The sequence below is a fragment of the Python bivittatus genome, unplaced genomic scaffold (assembly GCF_059951505.1).
Source record: "Python bivittatus isolate LINGU-HERP-01145 unplaced genomic scaffold, Pbiv_v1 ctg000610_np1212, whole genome shotgun sequence".
NCBI classification, from domain to species: Eukaryota; Metazoa; Chordata; class Lepidosauria; order Squamata; family Pythonidae; genus Python; species Python bivittatus.
Window position 1 is genome coordinate 28,623,024 of NW_028277088.1, and position 23,815 is coordinate 28,646,838.

At 37.6% G+C, this 23,815-nt stretch overlaps 1 protein-coding gene across 1 annotated transcript in view; it reads right to left on the reverse strand.

The window, feature by feature from the left end:
- Positions 1-7,961: 7,961 nt before the first annotated feature.
- Positions 7,962-23,815, reverse strand: part of AGR3 (anterior gradient 3, protein disulphide isomerase family member) — a 131,580-nt gene continuing 115,726 nt past the window's right edge. The window contains exons 4-11 of the mRNA XM_088150668.1: positions 22,546-22,678; positions 21,890-21,953; positions 21,637-21,689; positions 20,420-20,496; positions 20,232-20,295; positions 18,800-18,883; positions 14,086-15,419; positions 7,962-7,976 (exon numbers count right to left, since the gene is read on the reverse strand). Of these exons, the coding sequence (XP_088006794.1) occupies positions 15,370-15,419; positions 18,800-18,883; positions 20,232-20,295; positions 20,420-20,496; positions 21,637-21,689; positions 21,890-21,953; positions 22,546-22,648 (495 nt within the window). The 5' untranslated portion in view covers positions 22,649-22,678 and the 3' untranslated portion in view covers positions 7,962-7,976; positions 14,086-15,369. The remainder of the gene's footprint in view (positions 7,977-14,085; positions 15,420-18,799; positions 18,884-20,231; positions 20,296-20,419; positions 20,497-21,636; positions 21,690-21,889; positions 21,954-22,545; positions 22,679-23,815) is intronic.

Genomic DNA, 23,815 nt, shown 5'->3' on the forward strand with positions numbered 1-23,815 from the left:
CCTATCTGAAAACAGAGAAAGTAGGACTAAAAACAACTCCAGAAACAGTACATTCCACACTGGGTATGATGCAGGAGAAAACTCTCTTATGTGTCAGGTAAAGGCTCTGCCAGGTGGGCTATCTTCAAAAGGGCCTCTCCTGCAGATCTTAATATCTGGTCAGGTTTCTAAAGGGAGAGGCAGTCACTCAGATAGGCCAGTATTAACATGGGGCACAAATTGATAAATGGAAGGAAGTACATTGTAAAACAAATCTCTTCAGATAACTACAGTGTTATTAGTATGAACCTATTCAAGAAGGAACAGTAACCTAACTGTTGAACTAAAAAGGGGCTGATCCTAAGATTAAATGGTATTCTTTCTTGCTTTTTTTCCTCTCCATATTTTAATTTAGAATATTTTCTTCTCCTTAGCCAGAATGTGTACACACTGAGTTTGAATCCATATTGCAACATACTTTGCATAAACCTGTTGAAATAAATAGAGCATTATGTTGTTTATAATAAAGGTAAGTTCCATTAATTTTAATGGAATGATTCAAGTATGATGAATGGAGCCTACCTTTTGTTTAAAATAAAACATTGTTTTTTATTCCATAGTTTATCATTATCTTTTTCTCTTGTGTCACAGATTAGTTAGTGCTTAGAAATACTCTTTGCTTCTTGACATTTTTGTGGCACCAGAGAAACAATAGTGGATTCAGGTGTGGGAGAAAGAGATTTCAGAAAGTTAACAATAACTTATTTATTTATTTATTTATTTATTTATTTATTTATTTATTGCATATACTCATTGCCAGGGTTTCTGTGGGATAGCAAGGGGCAAATGACATCACACAATCATGATATCATCATGGAAATGACACAATTATGCTTCATTTGCATGATGACATTATGACAAATATGACATCATTGTGTCTTGTACTGGACACTTATGTTACTTTTGCTATAAAGTATAGAATGCAACAAAGAAACCAAGGAAGGGCTGTAGCTTGACGGTAGTGCATATACTTTGTGTGCAAAATACCCCAATGTTCAGTTCCCAGCAACTGGAGTAGGGTTGCGAAAGACTCAGCTTAAAAACCTGGTGAGTTGTTGCTAGTAAATAATGTCAGACCTTCGAGTAGGCCAAATCAGGAAACATTCTACAAGTCTGGTTGGAACTATACTGTAATGATACACACTGTAATAACAGAATCTTGAAAGCCTGTCTGAGTTTTCCCCTCCCTTCCTGCCTCTTGTACTCTACTGAATTAGGGAGGAATCAGTCTGATCTTCTTTCTCATGCTTTTTCTGTTTCCTGGCCTTAAAGCATGTTTCTTCAATTGTTGTCTCTGCTTCATTTCTCCAAAGTCATCTCCTTGGTTCTCTACAAAATAGACAATATGGAACTTGGTGTCAGGCAATTTTCTTTCTTGTCTGTTTTTAGCTGAGAGAGGAAATAGGCATATAAGTCATTCTCCCTTGAGTCTTGCTGTCCTGCCTGATAGTGGTGGTGGTGGTGGTCCTGGGAGGGATGAATGAAGAATGCTTGAAAGGTACACAAAGAGAATATACTCCCAGCAGGGTCATCCAAGGTATGAAGGTAATTCCAGCTGCCAGCTAAAGCAAGCTGGTACTTATATTGGGAATAGCAATACAGAAAGTTGTTGGAAGCAAATGATCACTTTAGGGACAATGGCAAGGGCATTATTTCATACTGTATGGGAGAAGGCAGTGGTAAATCACTCCCATATTTTACCAAGAGAACCAGACCTTACAAAGTGATTGATTACATGGTGCTAGATGATGGGTGCCTCAGGGTCAGATGGCATTCAATATGCTACTGAGGAAGAGCTGAGGATCTTTTGGAGTACTAATAGTGTTTACAATGTGACTAATTTAAAGCCTTTGAGATGTATGGTTGCTGATGTTGCCATGCAGAAAAAGAAAAACTGAAGATGCAAAGACAGGATTACAGTGGCAACATGGCATGTAAAAAGCATAAACATGGGAAATCTCAGCACAATGAAATAGGAAATGAATTGACTAACACTGAGATGGACTGGGATTGGATACTTCCAGTCAAAAGATCACACTTTTTATTATTCAAGTCACAAAAAACAAAGAAGTAACAGTGTTACTTTCATATCAGGAAGGATGTAGGAGGGACAGTACTTTAAGATGAAATAGCATCAGTTTCTCTTCACAGAGAGCCCTTTCATATGTTGAATATTCAGGTTTAATGCTCCAACAGAAGAAGCAGCAGAAGCAGCAGCAGAAACAGCAGAACAGCTGAAGAAGAAGTAGTTTTATAGTCATGTTCAATCTAAAATTGACAGAACATGCAAGCAAGATGTACTACTTCTGGTAGAATGCTGGAATGCCAAAATTGGAAATATTATGGAGGAAAACATAATTGGAACATATGGTCTAGGACACCAAAATGAAGCAGAAGAATGACATAATTTCTGCCAATTCAATTATTTCTTTATTGCTCCCTACAACCAAGATGAAACCTATATACATGGACATCATTAAATAGCATGTACAGAAATCAATTTGACTGTATTATTGGTACAAGGAGATGGAAGAGCTCAGTTATAACAGTAAAGATGTGGCCAGGGGCTAACTGTGGAACAGATTACAAGCTGCTTGTTTGCAAGTTCCAAGTGAAAGAAGAAAGCCAACAGTTTCCATGATATGATATTGTGCATATATCCATCATTTTCAAGGAAATAATCAGGAATTGCTTTGAAGTCCTGAACCTCATTGACAGGGAACCAGAGAAACTGTGGAATGAAATAAAAGAAGTTGTTAAAGATGAGTGTGAAAAGAGATTGCCAAAGACCAAGAAATAGAAGAAAGCAAACTGGATTCCAGAACAAATAATGGAAATTGCCAAGAAGAGAAGAGAAGCCAAAGCCAAGGAAAACAAATATCTCTCAGATAGGAACTTAACAAAGAATTTCAGAGAGCTGTTAGATGTGATAAGAAGCAATATTACAAGATCTATAATGACATCAAAGATAGGAGCAGACATGGAAAAACAAGGAAAGTCTTCCAAAATATATCTGAACTCAGAAGGAGGTTCCAACCTCAAACTGATATGCTAAAGGATGCCAGTGGACAGAGGGTAACTGATTCAAGTATCAAAGATGGAAGGAGCATAAAGAAATTCTCTAAAGTAGAGATGCTAACATCCAAGATACCCTATAAGTTATTTCCTACTTAAAAAGAATCTCTAATACTAGAAGATGAAGTTAAATGAGCATTCCAGTCATTACCAAAATGGAAAGCTACAGGAACTGATGGAATACCCATTGAAATATGGCAAACAACAGAAGAAGAGTCAGTTAAGGTTCTAACCAAACTATGCCAGCAAATCTGGAGAACAATATGGTGGCCAACAGATTGGAAGAGATCAGGCTACTTATTAATATCAAAGAAAGGAGACTGACAGTGCAAACAACATTGTACAATATTGTTAATTTCACATGCTAGCAAAATAATACTTAGAGTCATCCAATGCACATTAGAGTCCTACATGGCAAAAGAGACTTTATAGCACATAATCAAAAATGGGGGGGGGGCACTTCTTAAAAGAAGATATAAAATCATTTCAACAAACATTCCAACCTTTAAACTAACTTACCATTTCTCATTTCCCATAAGACATAATAAATTATTAACTTTTAAAATATCTCACCTCCTGAAAGGTGTCTGAGCAATGGAGTGTGTATAAAAACAAGATGTTGGCACAAATTTCCAGGATCAAAATTGTATTCAGTTCCTGCTCATTGCTTGCTTACAGAGCTGATTGGCAAAAATCTATTTCTTTGATATTTCAACTCTGCTGAAATTACTTATGTATCATTGTAATCTCTGTATGGTATTGGAAGTCGGACACGGGGCACCAGATAACTGCTCAGCATGTTAGTTCAGTGTGTAAATATTTTATTAAGAGATAAGCCAATTCAGAATTCTTCAACTTGCCATTTCATAATCTTCCACAAAACCGTAGTAAAGGAGTGATTGTGTTGCATGTGAGATCTTCAATATCAATATATTGCTGCTACATATACTTGGAACCTGCTTCTCTAATATGAAGTTCGTAAGGAAGCAGGGACATTTTTAAAGAGAATGAAGAAAAGGCTCCTCCTTGTTGCAGTTGCAAAAACTACACTGCATTGCTTCTGCTTTTACATTTTGTATATAACCATCGTCATCACCAGCATCAACAGTTATGGTATTGGACTGGAATCAGGGAGATCCAAGTTCAAATCTTCAGCCATGGAAGATCATTGAGATGACTTTAAGCCACTCACTCAGGTCCAAACTACCTTACAGGCAAGTACATCAGGGGAGGGGGTGTTTCAAAAAAAGTCAAGAAGGGGCTATGACCATGAAAGAGAAGCTTTGCCCTTTTCTTAATGTGTGTTGCATTTTCTGAGATTGCACAATAAGCTGAACCACAACTGAGCAAATGATCTCAGTCTGGATGACCCTGAAGGGAAAAAGAAGCAAGATTAAAACCAGGTATGTGCAAAATGAAGAATGTTCCATTCCTTCTCCAGACCATGTTGAGCCAGCTATACTGGGGTGATCTTGTGGCTTATTAGAATCAACATTCACTTCAAACTTGGAAGATTAACTTCCAAAAGAACAACTAACTCACCTGAAATGGCTGGATTAGTGTGGTCCAGAGGAGCAACAGAACATGATGGAGTTTTCTGGTTTTTTCCATTCCTGGAATGGTAGATTTTGCACATATCTAATCAAAACTAACCAAACTTACCATATTGTACAAATGTGACCACTAGGTTTGTAACTAGCATGGTTAATTATGATATATGAGCACAGCCAGATGCTGACTTTGATATGACCAACCTAATTTATTTATTTACAATATTTTTATTCTGCTGTCTGTCTTCAGGCACTAGGATATACTACAAAATATAACAACTTCAAATATAATAAAAGTACATTCAAATACAAAGGAAAACAGGAAGTTGCCTTCTTTTGAATTGGAACATTGTTGTTTCTATCCCAAGACTGTAAGCAGTGATTGCGACTATCCAGGATACTAGCCTGAGGATTTTCCAGTTGTATGTGAAGGATGCTTGAATGGAACAATGGATATTCTGCATGTAAAGCAGTTGCCATATTCCTGAACTATGTTGCCTTAGAATTGTGTCAAAGACCCTTCTTTCATAAACCAGTTGAAACAAATAATGAGGAAAAAGTTACCATATAAAATACCTCAGTGAACTAATATTAGGGGCCAAAATGAAGATGACAGCACCAGTAGTTTTTTACACGGGGATGGTGTTCCCTAATTGCAGGGTGGGGCACAGTTCAAAAAGATGGAAGTTTCATATAACAGAACCCTGCTTGCTCCTCGGAATCCCCCTTTTCTTCCTTACCATGAGCTTTTCACTGAATGTGATCTGGATTTTTTGCCAGTTTTTTTGTTTGCGAGTATCTAAGAAGGAAAAGGCTTTCAAAAAAAGCCTGAATGAATGGTCTGACAGCACAAGTTAAAAGTCCAGTAAAACTGGTTTTACAAAGAGATTGATCAGAGGGTAGGGCTTTGCACATTCCTTCCAAGAACCAATGTGTGTCTTAAACTTAAAAATTAGAGAAGGTTGGTTCAAGCTCAGAAAATTTCACCATCATCACAGCTCATTTTCCTTGCTTAGCAGAGAATTCACTGAATTGATTTCAGCATGGATTCCAGAAACACCATGGAAATCCTCAACCCTTATTATCCTAGCATTAGTTCAGTCTTGTGTCATAACAAATTGCATGAACCTTTCTCACTGTTGAAATTGCCTTCAAGTCAGACTTAACTTCCAGCGACCTACATGCACACATCCATGCTGTTTTCTTGACATGATATGAAAATGGTTCGCCATTGCTTTCTTCTGGTTTTTTGGGTTTTTTGTTTTGCTTTTTTTTTACTTCTTAGTGTAGCCTACAACCTTACACTACCAAGGTGGTTCCCCATCTAAGTACTATTATAGAACCAACCCTTCATAGCTTTCTATATCAGCCAAGGTCAGCTAGGTACTGTCACCTGCAAAGTTCCTCACTGTTAGAGAACACAAGATTATGCCCTTTTATTTATTTATTTTTTTACTTTTCACTATGGATTCAAGAGCAGTTCCTCATTTCAGTCTTCCATGTGGTCCCAACCCCCATGACAAGCATCATGTAAGCACCAGACATAGCAGACCTTATGGAAGATACACACATATGTAGTTTGTTTGCTTTTGGCTCTGTATTTTGTGAACAGAGCCATATGATTTGTAAGTTGTTTATGGTAGGCGGGCATAGCACTAAATTCTAAGACCACATGCAATCCCCCCAAAATCTTTGGTTCCAACCCTCATAAGACCTCCAAAAGTTAAGAACTTTAACTTTTAATATGACAGAAGAGGAAAATTGAATACACAGTTGGAGCGTAATAGTTGTAACTATTATAATATATGTAAAAGGCATAAAAGGCAATTGAGTTTTGTTCTGGTTCCATCCACTATTTTCTGAACTAGGGATTTTGACATACTACTTAAAGGTCAAACATGGGTTTTTCTCCAAAAAAAACAAACAAAAAAAAACACCCCACAACATTTTGGATTATAGCATAATATGTTTTTGAAACTAACCAATTGCAGCTTATTTGACAGACCATGGTTACACAAACTATAGCTTAGCATACTGACTTTAGCTGTGCAACAGTTGACTTTTCCGCAATTCTTCCAAGAACATTATATCTAACTTTCAGTGAGGAAAAATTTTCTGTAATTACATACTCTACTCCCCCGCCCCGTTTTCTGTATTTAACACCCCATTAAGGTCTTTGTGCACCTTTACTTCAAAATTCAACCAACTTTTCAGTATTTTTTTCCAAATGTCCCCTACTATTAACAGTTCAATCATTTGTACTCTATAAATATAATCATGGTGTCAGATGGATGCATTCAGTTCTTCAGGATTGTTAAGTAATGTCTTTAATACAGATAATGTTAATCTTAAAATTGTTAAGTCTGTGACATAGTGATTCCAGTATGTTAAATTATAACCCAGGAGATCCAGTTTTAAATTAACATTTAATCATGATACTCATTGAGTGGCATTATGATCCAATCATTATCTTTCAGCATGATCTATTTCATAAGATTGTTGTCGTAGGGACATTTTTAAAGTAAAACTGGGTGGAATTCTCCAGATCATTCACTGTCTGTACACTGTTGCTTATAGTAGTACTGAGCCCATTAAGAGTATCTAGACATGGACACTTAAGGACCAAAAAATAAAGTTTACAGGTAGTCCTCTTTTAGTGACTGCCTCTGACAGCAACAATTTGCAATTACAATAGTGATGAAAATATAACTTTGTAACCAATGACAGCATTTACAACCTTCATGTCTCTCTCAGTCACTTGTTTGCCATTACAATCAGTTAGTATGCATTGTCCCATGCCTGAATCATTTTTTCTCCCCCCCCATTGCCTGAATAAGGTATCTTCCTGAGCTACTTTTCTCCACAGTGCAGCAGTAATTCCAAGTTAAGAAGCTCAGCTCTGTAACCTTAATTAGTTGATTAGCACCTGGTGGTCAGCTTGCAGCTGCTGCCTGTAACCGACAAGACCCTAATCAGTTTCACGCTAAAGGGGTTTTTTTTTGCCTTCTAAGCAGCTGGGAGCAGTGAGTTGGCTAGGCAGACAGACAGCACCAGGGCATTCTTTTTGATGTGTATTCCCCATTGTGTGTCTGCTACTCTCTAATAATCCCTTCCTCTCCAATGAATGTAAATATAAACATTAATTCTCTTCTTGCTAATTATCCCAGTGCTGGGGTAAGCATTCAAAAGGGCAGGGGAGTGGGGAAAAAAGTCTATAATTTGCCCTTTTACCTGGCTTCCTCATGAGTTGAGTTCGACACCTTCCCTACTGTTTGGGCTCACCCAGCTGTTTGGGGTCGTATCCTTCTGATCCTGTAAAGCAAAGGAAAGCTGAAGTAAAATTGTAAGTACAGTTGCAGTCACATGATTTTTCACTTAGCAACCACTTCACCTGACAACTGAGTTGCCAGTCCCAACTGTGATTACTGAATGAGGACTACCTGTATTAAGTAGTTATACCTGCCAGTAGAAAGCCTGCACTCTTGAGTTTTCAATCTTTGTGGTTAGAGAAAGGCTTAGGCAGAAATACTCTTAGGTATCAGACTTCCAGTACCAGAGCAGAGGCAAAAAGAGGAGAGTCACTTACTTGCTATATCTATTCCTAATGGTCATGAAGTTCACAATAAACCAGTAGCAGTGTTTTCAACAGTTGTGAAGATAAAATGAAGTAGGAGATGCTGCCAAAAACTCCTTGCAGAAAGGATAAGATGCAAATAAAATGAATAATATCCACTTCTCTCTTTCTTCACTGTTACCTTATTCCTTAATTAAACAAATCAATGGACTTAATCCTTAGAGCTGCCTTTTCCAGCACGGGGCCCTGAGATGTTGGATTACAACTCACATCCTAACTTCTGCTAAAGTTCACTAAAAGTAGTGAATATAGTCAAACAACCATACAGCCAAATACAACCAAACCACACCTGAAGATTTAAAGTTTTTCATCCCTGCCACAGAGTGAAATATTTGCAGTTTAGATATAGATTCCTCCTGCCTGCCACTTCATCCTGTAAACCATCAGCTTTATTCAGATGATGGCTAGTCTACCTTTATGTATCTCTTAGCTCCATCCCAAGGGCATTTGTAGGGTGTAATTATCCTGAGTTGAATTCCTTATTTCTTAATGACATTGTTAATGCCTTTGTATTTTCATGCTTCAGTAGAGCACATTGTGAGACCAAATGTGTGTGTGTGTGTGTGTATGTATATATTCTTTTCTCATTGAGTCATTCTTATCCCTAGTGGAACATGTAGCTTGGAGAGTTCCTGCTTTTAAATTGACTTTACTACACTTGTGTATCCTTCCTTTCTACCACAAAATGAAAAAGATGAATATGGTTTAACTTAATAATAATAATATCCTCCAGTAATTAAAGAATAAAGAACAGCAGTAAAATGCAGTTCAAGCTTTTTTTAGCTTTAAAAAAGAAAACAAAAAAAATATTTAAAGATAAATTATTTAAAGGATTGCTGGAAAAGGATGTGAAATTAAGGATAATATTCCTCTAAAACACATACCATTTTGAAATGTCTTGGAGATTAGCTATTGCATCTCACCTTAAGAAAAGTTACTGTAGGAATTGCCAGATGAGGAGCAGTCATGAAAACATTGAGACAGGCTAGCTTCAGGTAATCAAAATGTAAATGGTGGGTTCATACACCATGGTAAACCATAATGTGTTCCATGCACTTGTGGATTATTTATACCTAGACATTATGATTTGATGGTTGTTGGAACTCAGATAATTGGGTAATCATGATTGAGCCATGCCACTATAATGACAAATTGAAAGGGTCACCATAGTAATTGCTATTATAACATGGCCCTGGTGTTTCTTGGCAATGAATTCTCCAGTCTGTATGGCAGGTGTCCTTTGAAACTGGGGACTGTTCATTGTGATGTGTCATTGGTGGGTAGATAGGCCTAACAACTTCTGCAGCAAACCATGATGACCCCAAAATGGTGACACATATGCGATATCTGACAGAAGTATGTAAGTCTATGGGTTTGGTTGATGACATGGTCATGCACAATATGTCATTTTCTCTCTCTTAACCACCATCACTCCCTCCGCCCCATGAACACGCCTAGATATACCTGACATTCAAAGATGATTCACAAAATCCCACTGTCTCTGAAAATGCCCAATCCTTCAATTATCAGAATGTGTGGGCCTTTTTCCTTCCTTTGACTATTGACTGAGAGTAAAATTGTACACTACCCAGAGTCACATCCATGAGATGGGCAGCTCTATAAATTTGATAAATAAATATCCTAAAACATTTAATGTGGAATGCCCAAATTAACCACCTAGCTGGAATTGGGCAAAGCAGATTTTAATTGGGATCAGCTTTCAGGGTTTTTCTCTGGGAATTTTCTGCAAAATGCTATGCCCATTTAAAGAAGACAAGGTGTCTCGTTAACTCAGTCCCTAAGTTAAGACACATCAGCACTGGAATTTTCCTCTTACAGGCCTTTTATAGGCTTGCATAGAGGTGTAACCCTTGAAACAATGAAGCATAAATCAAGAACACACTCATTCATCCAATTTCATGTTCTTTCTGCTGCTTAACTGCTGAGGTGTTCCTAAGTCTTTGTCTCTGTGGTAAATCTTTTCCCCCCTTTTTGTTACAGCTCACAAAGCAAATATTTGTACAGTGGGAAATATTCAGCCCTACACATTTATACGCTTGCCATCTGCTTAAGGAAGCCTCCACCCTCCCTGTAGGAGGCGGATACAGGCCAGGGACCTGTTCTGTCAGTTTCTGAATCTCAGATGGTTGAAGTTACCTAGCTGGAATTTGTTTGCTTCCTGTTCAGATTGCTAGCTGATAATGCAGGAGGAATGCAATGTGCACAAATTGGTTCAGAAAGGGAGGAAGCAGGATCCCCCTAACCTGGCACCTTTCAAATGTATTTATTCTTGCAGTGGGGATGATAAGAACTGTAGTCATACATGGGGGCTGGGGGAGATGGAAACCTAAATTCCTCTTTCCTCTTAGTCCTTTTGAAATACGCTCTTTCCAGTATTCTAGACTAGTGTTTTTCAACCTCAGCCACATTAAGGTGTGGGGACTTCAACTCCCATGCTGGCTGGGGAATTCTGGGAGTTGGTCCACACACTTTAAAGTGGCAGGGGTTGAGAAACACTGGTCTAGACTAAAACTTCAACACATGAGAGGAATTTGGTCTTTTGGGTATAATTCAAGTGTATAGGATTCCTGCAAAAATATGCTACAGTTTCCTAAGCTAAGCAATGCAACACAGATGTGCAAAACTCTTAGAGCCTTAACATGGAGATCAACATACACTCAAACATTTTTATGTAGAAGTAAAGATGTTTGTTTCTGGTTGACGGACAAGGTTCAGAAAAAATAGTAGAAATTATGAGCACAGTCCCACATGATCTCAGAGAAAGACTCCTCAGGATACACTGCCTTCAATATAAGGTGGATGTGAAGAAAGGAGACTGAGGCATAGTAATTGGGTATGACTTGTCATTGTATGAGTAGAAGCATTTCTGTTGAGCCCTCTCCCCTCTATTTCTGGGCAGTGCAAGAAAAGTTAATGGGAGGGGTACCTGGTCTGGAGAGCAAAACAGAAGCAAAAGTATTTGGGCAATTATCAATATCAAATTCACAGGTTAAAAGTGACCAAATCAGAAAGAGCAGAGATGAGGAAATAATAAATATTTGGGGCCATCCTGCTAGCTTGTTATGGAAAATAAGTATAGATCTTGTGAACAGGATGTTTATTATTGTCATGGTCTTCCTTCTTTTAAAGGAGAAAAGCAGTAATATAAATAAACTTAATATACATATGTAAGTATGAATTTTATTGGGATCTACTTTCAGCACCAACCTGAGGATAAGATGTGATTGGAGGATGGTATGATGAAAGAGGCTCCTCCCAATACTGGCCACTTCCACTTCTGGGATGGGGGGAAAGCTCAGGAGGCAGGCATGGGTAGGAGTTCCTGCCAATGGCCTGTCCAAAACCCAGCGAGCCAAAGCTTACCAAATTGCAACATGGAAGTTTTGTGATTTGACATTTTAGGCAACTGAGCTAGAGGAAAAATGATTCAACTGCCCAAGGACAGTGCCAGTGGGGAACAAAGGGGCACAGTGCTGCGGTGTGTGGAAGTCCATGTGGAAGCCTCCTCCTTCTGCAAAATCCTTGCTCTTGTATTCTGCTTTTTCAGAATAATATCCTGCACATTGGTTCAAATCCCTTGGAAATGCATTTAGGACTGTACCCTTTCCCAATGATTTGTTCCTGTATGCTACAGTCCTTGCAAATTGAAAATAATATTTTTGGCTTTCCTGAGCTAATATTTATGACTGCAGTATTTCCATGGCCCTGTTCATGACCATATAACTGTGACATACAACTGGTTGCAAAAATTACAGGCATGCTATTCTTTCCCTAGTATGAGTAGCAAGAAGCTTTAAATACAATAGAGGAATGGAAGCTTGGTAACTTCCATATAGCAAAGGCTCAGGGTTTTTTCTTTTCTTTGCAAATGACCAAGCAATATGAAAATATTGATGGAGGTGGCAGCAAGCAATTAATTTTATGTCCCTTTTGGGATTAAGGTGATTCTTGTTGATCCAGAGTACCTGCAGTAATTTAAAGTGAAGAACACTGTGCAACGTTTACACTTTTCTATTGGCCAACTGGAAGGTGAATGCTGATGGTCTTATGGTGTTCTCTGAGTGTTCTCAGTATTTTGAGGCCTGTGGAGATGAAGAACTTCAAACTACAGGTAGTCCTCACTTAGTGACCACAATTGGGACCTGCAGCTCTGTTGTTAAGTGAAGCGGTCGCTAAATGGGAAATCATGTGACCATGACTTTGCTTTCCTTTTCCCCACTCTCCCACCCTTTGGAATGCTCACCTCAGCCCTGGGGGTTGTTGGCTTGAAACTGACAAGGATAATCAGTTTCACACCTTCAGCTTTTGTTTGCCTCCTAACCACTTCCCCACCCTGCCCTTTAGAATGCTCACCCAGTGCTGGGATAATTAGAAAGAAGGGAATTAATGCTTGTATTTAATATCTATTGGAGAGGAAGGCATTGAAAGCAATGTGCTGGCGCTTGCAGCACAAGCATGCTACGCAAACAGCCCAGTGTATTGGCCATTGTGTGCCTGCTTACCCTTTTGTAATCCCTTCCTATCCAATCTCTCAGGTCTGCAAGGGGGCAAAGAAAAACAACAGACATAGGACAAGGGATACTCACTGTAATAGCAATCATGTGACTGAGGGACACTGCAAAGGTCGTAAATGGGGGGATTGGTCATAAAGTTATTTTTTTAGCACCGTCCTAACTTTGAATGGTCACTGAATGAGGCAGTCACTAAGCAAGGACTACCTGTAGTTTGAGGAATAGAAATGGTATAGTGTAGAAGTAGTCTCTTTCTTTCTCTCCCTCCCCCCCTTTTTCACACACACACACTCACACAAAATACACATAGACACAGAGATATACATGAGTCACCTACTCATATTACAACTTACGTTGACATTACAACTCAAGTTCTTTTTGTTCCTTCTATTTCCAGGACCAGTTTTACCATAAGAAAAGAGTGATTGCAGAAGCTGAGAGGATAGGGGGAGGGGGGGAACACCAATGGCAAGCGTTGAAGAGTTAAGCTAGCTTCTTCCCTCAAAAGCAATGGAGGTTACTATCCCATGGCTAGCACTGAAGTAACAGTCAGCTGCTATCTTATCCTTCATCTTAACCCTGTTCCTGCCTTGCCTGCTCCTTTATGTTTATTTGGCATTAACCTTCAGAGTACAAAATTGAGGGCCTTTTTCCTGCATGAAAAGCTTCAACATTTACTTCAGGTAGATTCAAGTACTGGTGATTGAAGGAAAAAGGTTAGAATAGACAAGAAATAACAAGACAGCTAGCATGATAATGAAACTATATAAATAGGATGGCGGTAAGAGAAATGGCTGAATAAATTCAATCATTTTGTTTCATGTACCTAGAAAAAAGGAATGACATATAATGCCTTTTGTAGCAGTAATCTCTGCATGGAACGTGCTTAGGGTGCATGTAGTGCCACTCTGTGGTGGTAAGGTGGGACTGCAGAACCTTAATGCCACTAACTTTCCCCAATGTGATGCCCTCCAGAAATGTTGGAACTGTTATCTTCCAGAATTCCTCATGAGCATGCTGAACAGGAATTCTGGGAACTGTAGTCCTAAGGTTACTTGAGGGCAGCTAGGTGGGGAAGGCTACTCTATGCTATACGGCAGCCCTGTACACAGAGATGTTGAAAGCTGCCAAGAGATCCAGAAGGGTCAACATCTCCCTATTCCAGTCCTGCCAAGGTGACCAATGCAGTTTCTGGTCTATATCGCTGATTGATAGGGATAGCTATATATTATCACGCGCAACAGAAATAGTATACCTCTTGATGCCAGTTGCTGGGATACAAGAGTTATTTCCATGGGCATTTGGTTTGGCCAACACGGGAACAGAATGCTGGATACATCTCTTTTCCTATGGTACATCTGCCACTTGCAATGTTGCACTCATATATTTCATTGAAGGAGCCATGTGCAGAATTTGAAAATATGAGATAGAAAAGAATCATGTGAAGTATTTGGCTGCAGTTTTTTAATTTCTTTTTTGAAACTGTCAGGCAATACAAAATTCTGGGAATATTTTATGCAGCTCGTTCAGTCATTTGCAACATAACCAGAACTTCAAATGTAAGTCAGTTATTAGTGAGTCCTTCCCACTGAACTTGATGAGATTAATTTCTGAAGGACAATTGCCATGACTGCACTGGAAGAATTTGTAATTTGTAATTTGTTCTTACATTCTAGCAAATGACCATTTTTCTTTCTATCCTCTATGCTCGTTTCTCTACAGCATTGCAAAGCTGGCAGTTAACTACTGCTATTGTAAATTAATAAACATAATAAACACAGTCATATTTATTTTTCTAAGGAGCTGAAGGCAGCACAAATGTGGTCACCCCTCCCATTACCCTCACAATGTCCTTGTGAGATAAATAGGGCTGAGCAAAAATGTCTAGCCCTAGTCATCCGTAAACTCTATGGTTAAATGGGGATTTGATCCCAGGTTTCTCCTGTCCCAGTCCAACACCCTAACCGCTATATCATATTGACTCACAAGGGGCTACTGTTCCATTTGGACTTCTATAAATTGGAAGCACCCATGGATTGTGAATTAGGCAGTTGTACATGGAACAGAAGTGTCTCTATCTCTAGCAGCAGTATCTACAGCAAAGGAACAGCTTGCCCAGGCTTGTAGTGGCCTCAATTAATGCAGTATAAACTGATTCATATATTTAAAAAGGCTTTGATGTACTGCATGACAACACATTTCCTTTCTAGATCTGTGTACTTGTATCCTTAATGTAAAACTTAGATTCTCCAGCAGTATGGAAAAATGTCCTGGGATGTTTCTTCTTCACTGCAATATGAAATCCCAAGGAGAGAAGTATCCTGATGAATATCAAGCCTTCCTTGTCACTAAATTCTGGTATGATTGTAGCCACTATTATTTTCTTCAGCAGATGTGAAATGAGCTTGCAATGATAATAGAAGATGAAATTCCAAAGAGGGAGAACAGAACCGGGTGGGCTGAACAACTTTGGCAGATGACTTTTCTTGGTCCACATTGCTTTTTTCTCTTGTCTCTTGATCATTGATACAGCAATAATTTACAATTCAGTCTGAACGAGACGTAATGCTTTCTTCATATTCTCAATTACTGAAAAAAGAAGATGGTAAAGTGATTTGGCAGTATCATAATTCAAGAAAAAGAACGGGGAAGATACATGATGAATATAATGCCTTTAATTTTCCAGATATTTTATTTATTATTAATTTGTTATTTACTAAAATGTTTATGATGTATTTTAAAAATTTAAAAGTTACATGCTATTGGGAGAGGACAGAGTAGAATAGAACAGAAAATTCAAATAATTCTGAAATTTACCCATCATTATCAAAATAAATAGAGCCGGTTTGGTGTAGTGGTTACGGCATCAGGCTACAAACCAGGAGACCATGAGTCTTAGGCACAAAGCCAGCTGGGTGACCTTGGGCCAGTCACTCTCCTTCAGCCCTAGAAAGGAGCCAATGGCAAACCACTTCGAAGAACCTTGCCAAGAAAACTGCAGGCAGTTGACATCTTCCACCACACCTGAAGACAGCAAGTTAGCTAAAAAGGGTAGGATTGCCACCCCTAATGGATGGATCTGGCTGCAGGGAAAGATGATCCAAACAAACAATAACAGCTGCAAGAGTTTAAAAGGTGGTGTTTAGGCTAACAGCTTCAAGGTCTGGGGATTGTACAATTCCTGTACTGAAAAATCTGCACTGGGTTGCCAGTTTCTTGCTGGGCATAATGTCCAGTTACTGCTCCTAGACTAGGGATGCAGGCCCTAGGAGATGTGCGTGCCTCCTGCTCCCTTTCATTTAGAAAGGCAATCAAAATGTGTCACTTTTGCCAAATGTTTGGTTTTGATTTCTATCTTTGCATTTAAATTTTTTAAATTTTATTGTTTGTTCTCTGCCTTGCTAAATGCTTCTGTTGCTTCCTGACTTCAGCATTTGCCACTGAAGTTAGCTGCTGAACAATGTTAATGGTAGGGCACACCCTATAAGCCTACTAAGGCCCTGTTTCTGCAAAATGCTTAAATCTAGCCAGTGAAATTGCTTTATTGGTGGTACTAGCAGCACACAATCATACTTACTAGTCAAAAATCACCATTTTTGGAGAGCCTGCCTACTTTCTGCAGGAAGTACCTGATATCCTATGGACATCTGAGTCAAGAGATTTATTAAATCACTATTGTCTTCCCATGGTCCAGGAAAACAACAAATGGTATCCTTTGGGCCCTGCAGGCAGTTGGGGTTTAGGAAGTATGTTGGGTGCTGTCAGGCCTTGGTGGTGAGTTGTGTAATGGAGAGTCTCACTTTTTTAACTGTTTTTTTTTTTCTCCAGCTCTTTCTGAGAACTAGGTAGGCAAAATAAGCAATTATCTTGGTTTCTGTAATCATACAACATGACTGATTGGATAGGTTTAGTTTAATTGTATAGAAGATTGGACCTAACCCACTTTGGGATAATTGTCTGGATCAATCTGATGTTCCTCAATTCACTACCTTTCTAACTGACCCATTTAAGCATGTCTTTGGATCAGATCCTTTTCAGACAGTTTAATGTGATTTCATGCAATGCTGCAGATACCAAACAAATAAGAATCCCACATACTGTATCTTAGAACATTTTTAAAAAATTAAAAGTATCCAAACCTCATGAGATTTCTTGTGAGATTGTAGACACATTTATTTATTTATTTATTTATTTATTTATTTATTTATTTTAAAATGAAGGTCAATGGGCACTATGTAGTGTTTCCAGAAATGACTATGTTGTAAGTTGTATGATTATCAGGAAGGTGCAGAATTCTGAGTTGTTGTGATAGGATGTTCTGATGGTTCTTGCACAGTTCTGTTTTATTCCCCAAAGATGCCAATCAGATCATTCCAATGATGGTTCAGCATTTCTAGAAGTGAGTCTACCAGAACAGGAAATGGCTTGTGATGTTCTGGATGTAGTCCAATCCTATTTCAGGAGCGAGTCATCATTTTTCAGGATTTTTTTCTGTTCCAGAAGATTCACTTCCAGAAAATGAAGAACCATCCATTAAAAAGCTAGATCAACATGTTCAAAGACACCAGAATTTATTTGACCAGATCATGGAGTTCTACAGTCCAAATTTTGATGTGCCCATAACTATTCAGGTGCATTATAGCTAGGCAAGATGATAAATCCAATCAGAGGAAGAGATTATTCCAAGTGATGCTTTAAGTTGAAATGTGGGGTAATATATTGTTGATTAACTTTAATTTTTAACTGAAAATCTGCAAAGTAAGATGTTAAACATTAATAAGACAAATACACAATAAAATACAAATAGTAAAAGAAAATAAGTCTTAGCCCCTCTTAAGTCTATAGCAACAAACACTTAAAACAAGGGATCTTCTTATTGTAAAACATGGATGCTTTGCAAATTACTGTCTAATCCACTTCTTACTGCTCCTTGCTGACATAAGAATCTGTATGGGTGGGTGACTGACTGACTGACTGACTGACATCTTATTTTCTATCCAGTTTTCGTTTTCTTTCCCCCGACCCACCACAGCTTTTATGAGCTTTGGACACAGCAGCTGGGCTTTCTTTGCAGAGCTAGAGCAAAATAGAGCAAAATAACCAAACCATTCCAACCATCTATGAGTTCAACCCAATCAAGTGCAAACACATGTAAACAACTCTCCTTGCGCTCAACAGAGCTCAGTTTGTTCTGCCTCCCCTTTTATCTACTTCCACAAGCAGCACAAAAAGCCACTTCAGAGAATGGGATCTGTCCAGGTCTGTCCATAATTCTGAGAGCAAGAAAGTCACATCCTTGAACAAGAGTAATTTACATGGTGCCCAGACCTTTGTGATGATATCATGTGTCACCTGTGCGTCTGCCTACACATTGTGCAGGGAATCTGATGGGACTTGGTCAAACCCTGCCACAGCATTCATGCTTGATTGGCTTGAGCCTGACGCCTTCCAGTCCTTGCTGTTCGTTAAGTTTGTTTATTCATTCATTCATTCATTCATTCATTCATTCATTCATTCATTATTCAAATTTATATAGCCACCCATCTCATATATATGACTCTGGATGGCTTACAAACAATTAAAGCAAATATGAAAACAAGAAAAAGGAACAATACAACAATTTAAAAAACAAGAATAATATAAAAGCATATTAAAAAATCATAAAATTCATAGCTGAGGTAATCATATCCAACAATAACACCCAATAAAACCACAATGCCAGTTCTGCCACATTCCCTGGTCCCCATGCCCATTATTAGGAGCTGATGGAAATGAAGACCAAAATGTCTAGTTTATGTGGCTTTTTCATTATCCTGACATGATATTGAATTAAACCTTTGTATATGTATCTCAGCAAGGCCTAGTAGTGCTACTTAATTTCCTCTCCATGCATTTAATATACTTCTGGGAGAACACTCCTGTAAATATTCACATTATGAACAATGCAACCCATTGTGGAAAAAACTTACACACAGGTAGGTCTTGAGGCTCATAAGTATACAGTCGATTAGAGTATCTTCCAATGATATCAGCTCTTACTGTGAGAGAAGGATCTGGAAAAGCAATAAAAAGTTGCTTGCAATAATCTTACTCTCAAGTCATACTAATGCATAAGCACTAATCAGAATTCTGAGAGATGCTTTTCACTAATTAAATGATATTCATGCAATTCAGGTTAAGAATGTAAAAGCAATCAACCACTACATTCAAAGTGCATTAACAAGTGACATGCTTTGCTCAAAAACTGTTCCAAAAGTGCATGCTATCATACATTCCCAAAAAGTGTATGTTTGGGAAGTTGTATTTTTAAAATATTACCAGCACTTGAATTCAGGGGGAAAAGTATATATCAGGAAGGAAGGAAGGAAGGAAGGAAGGAAGGAAGGAAGGAAGGAAGGAAGGAAGGAAGGAAGGAAGGAAGGAAGGAAGGAAGGAAGGAAGGGCAAGTATTTCATTTGATTATATCTGGCCTTTCTTGCAGGAGCTTAAGCTATCATACATGGAGCTTCCTCTTCCTATTTTCCCTACAACAAATCTGAGTCCACAAATGCACATATTTCAACAATTTAAAAGACAGAAAATTGGATGAAACAGAATAATCCTTGCAATACTGATAAGAAGAGATTTTGATTCATCAAAAGATCCTCTTCTCAGTCTGAGATTAAATCCTGGGTTTGCTATTCTAGTTTATAGGGCAAAAACATAATTTGCTGATCTGGCCATAAGGGCAAATCATAGTTTTATATGAAAACAGGAAATAAAACATTTGAAGGGTTAGAACAGGGTAAAGGGGATATCTGCACATCAGGGCTTGTCATTAGTTTGTCATTGAATGATGGCACTAAGTGCAGTAAAAAAAATAAGATTCAAGTTAATCCAATTTATTCAGTAGAGCCTGAAGCCTTAGATTGAGTATAAATCAGATCACACTGTATTTATGTAACACTGAAGTAATGCAAGTTGGAAATGTTCGTTATCTGGAGAAGACTAAGGTTTCCTTCTATGATGGATTTAATCTCACTTTGGAATGCTACTCAAAAATAAAATTCCAGAATTGCAAACCAACAGGCTAAGAGCCATGTTGGCTTGATATTCTGAAGTGGCAGTCCCAGCACATCTGAATGGCATCAAGTCGGGGAAAGCTGAACTGGGATATTCATTCATTATCACATGCTTCTATATGCATGCTTCTATAGAGTGAACTGATTTTGCTCCAGTCTCTATAATCCATATAGAGAAATAATGGTAAAAATTGAAATTCCATTTTGTACCTCAGCTGCTCTATAGAAGCAAGCAGTGTTTCTCAGAAAAGTAAAATTTGATTGGCCCAGTAACCAATAAAAAGTATATTTTGCAGAGGTAAAGCTCCAGGTTATGGACATGGTTATGCCTGATACATACCTACAAACATGATTCGAGGCACATATTGTCCATCTGGTGATAAGTTCTTGTCAGTTGTTTCATACTGTCAATAAAAGTTTAAAATTACTATAGTTATTAAATTGTCTTAATAAGTCACTAAAGACCACCCATCTCATAATCCTCATTACCTTCAGACACTGTTTAATGTATAATCTAAATTTCTGTACCATGAGGTTGAGCATGATGAAATCATTCTGACACATCTCCTGTATTTCTTGACTTTCTGCAAAGACCTTCTTTAATGCTGTAGAAAATGAAATACAATTGTTATCTCAAAGAGGAAAAAAGAACCAATCAGGCAAGTTTTTTGCTTTGTTAAAGCAATGTCAGATATTTTCTGTACTGATCCTGACATGTCACATCAGTTCTGGGAATTGAAGTCCATTGAACTAGAAGTTGCTCAGGTGAGAGAAGGTTGTCTCAAAGGCTCTGAGACTCAAAGACAGAAGCTCATGGATACCTTCTTTGTTGACAGTGATCACATTGCTTAGCTTCAATGACAAGCTGAGAGAGACTACCTACAGTTTAATTAAGAGCTGTCCCCTTGAAGAGTTTCTTTTAAAATTGGTCTTGAGACAGAGCCTGACAAAAGGGCATTATTCTCAGTAAATTCTTCAGAGATCAGTGTTATTCAGCTGCACACATCTCTGTCTTTGGTTACAAAACGAGAGAACAGAACAACATAGAATCTGTTTCATCAGTACTTAAGAGCTAACTCCATGTTTCTTAATTAAATCTAGCTTTCCCTTTTTTTTAGCTTTGGTAGAACAAAGGAAATATGTATTAGAAGAGGCATCTCATATATTTTGCTTTACTAATTGTTTGGGCTGACGTATATTTACATTCAACAGCGCTGCGTGTAATGGGGATTATTTCTTGATAAATGTAAAGGGGATTCTGCTTAAAAGAAGAATTTAATTTTGAAAATGAGAACTACTTACATCCACATTTATCTGGAAGGCATATTTTGTGAAGTTGTTTCTTTTAATTCAGTGACTGGTAACATGATCCTCATGAGCATCAATATGCCCAAGCTTTTAAAAATATTATTTTAATAATCAATCAATAAATATAAAGCTGGCATGCTGCAAAATAAAGCACCAGCCTATAGTATCATCCTCAGTTATCACTTGTACTCTCCTCTTTAGCAGTAACATCTGAAACAGCCTAAAATGCAGTTCCAACTCTCAAAAAGTAGATTCTTATTAGAAATCTTGCAGCTGTTACTCCAAACTATTTTTCCTTTATCACAGAGCAATAACTGATTTAGAGACTGGAATGTCAGAGTCTTGAATGTACTGCAGTAGAGGAATGCAGTTGAATGGTATATGTTTGCAAATACATTGCCCAGATCTTCACTTTAAATCACATTGGTTTGGCTTACCTTGACAGTACTGACAATCCTCCAAATGGTGAATAACCATCAGGGGCTTATTACTTTTTCAAAGAGAAAAGAAGTATTAGGTTAAACGAAAACATGCTTTTCCTGTCATGTGAGATAAGTACAATGAACAATACAAAATCTGTAAGTGACAAATTAAAATCTATTGACAAGCTACAACAAGCGTTCCATTCATTGGAACAGAAACAAAAACAGAAAACTCCCCTTAAAAAAAATTAAGCTTTTTCTTTTTTACCTTTGTTTTGCCTGATAGAGGCCTTCTTCGTATGTTTGTACCCAAGTTATATCATCTCCCCATCCTAGAAGAATAATAGGTTCAGGTGGAGTTATTATGTATTTAACTAACCTCAATATATTGTATATAACATGCTGAAATGAGTTAAATGTAATTTCTTTCCTTACCGTGGATTTTGTACATCAACTACTTAATACTGAAAAATTATTACATTATATTACATTAGATTCTTAGCTCATTTCTTTAAGGCAGGGTTCCTCAACCTTGGCCACTTGAAGATGTGTGGACTTCAACTCCCAGAAATCCCCAGCCAGCTGGCTGCGGAATTCTGGGAGTTGAAGTCCACACATCTTCAAGTGGTCAAGGTTGAGGAACACTGCTTTAAGGGACACGTGCACCAAAATAGAGCATATGCACACAAAGAGGTAAGATTATATTAGTACTTTCGTTTTTGAAAAAATGTAGAGTTGGACTGTCAGAAGTATCACCCCTGTCTATTTTAGATCAGGAGGAGTCCAGTTTTATTTCCAAAACAATTTCAGAGAATTGAATTTTAAGACATCGTTACCTTTTTATAATTATTTGTTTTGAGTGAGTTGAAATTATTTTATAATTAGATTGTTTGCAAATGTAGAGACAGAATGAAATCACCATACCTCTCGAGAGAGTCTGGGGTGCTCTCTTTTCCTTTTTGATTGCCATTGCAAAATTGGATGAAACAGCAATTAACATGAAAGATAAGCTCACTGTTGAATGCATATTTCCTTCCTTCCTTCTTCAAGGCAACCTCTGATAATGAAGATAAAGCCAACTTTTTATGTCCTGGTATCTTAAGAAGGCATATTTGTCCATGCTATCACATACATACACACATACATACATACATACATACATACATACATACATACAAATACAGTCTGTGTGTGTATTATGGCATTTAAGAATGATAAATCAGATTCCTTTTAACAAACTGCTGAAGTTGACACTACTTTAAAAAGACTAGAAAAGAAAGGCCACCAAGTAGAATAAACTGAAAAATTCATAATCCTTTAGTTGCATTGTGGTTTCATTTTAGACAATAATGATAATTTAAGATAGTATCTGACATTTTGTAAAATTTAAATCACAGATATTTAATAAGTTCAGTTGAACTTTTAAACGCTGTACTTTACCTGATAGAGATCAGGAACTGGACAGAGTCTGTATGTGTACAGTTGTATCTTTATTGTATTTATTATTCTCATTCAATCTTTTGAATAAGTTGGAATTTTAAAAATTAGGTAGGGAAACATTTTCAGAAGGAAACTGGGAGAGAATGTTCTCGCTCCATGATATTTAAATTCAATATTCACTTATTAGAAATCTGATGCAATTTGCAGCAGAAATCATTGTGAGATTGATGTGAAATTAAAATTACACTACAGTAATAGATTTCCATATATGTTTTCCCAGGATGTTAATTATTTTCTGTACTGATAACATCTAAAAAGATAAGATATCATGGCTCAGATAAATAAAATTATAAGTAGAGACCTTTTTGGATAAAGCAGAAATAGAGAACAGTCTAATGGTTTAAAATCTTATTTATGAGGAAGTATTTGAATTTTTAAAGGGATAATTGAATTATAATAGAAAAAAATATCAATGTAACAAAAAGCCCTCTGTTTTTTTGAACTTGTACTGTAATGCCAAATCCAGTCAGAAATTCAAGTGTAAACCTAGGTCAACATCTACATAATAAATCTACAAACAGGGTTCTTAGTTCTGCTATAGTCGGTGAGTTTGCTCAACAACATTTCTTTGTTCCACTGTTTGTGCCTTACTCATTTTATCTGGAAATTCTGGCATTGTAGGAGTCCTTACATTTCCGCAAAAGAATTAGGACTACATGTTATACATTCTTTACCATCCCATTAAAGAAAGAAA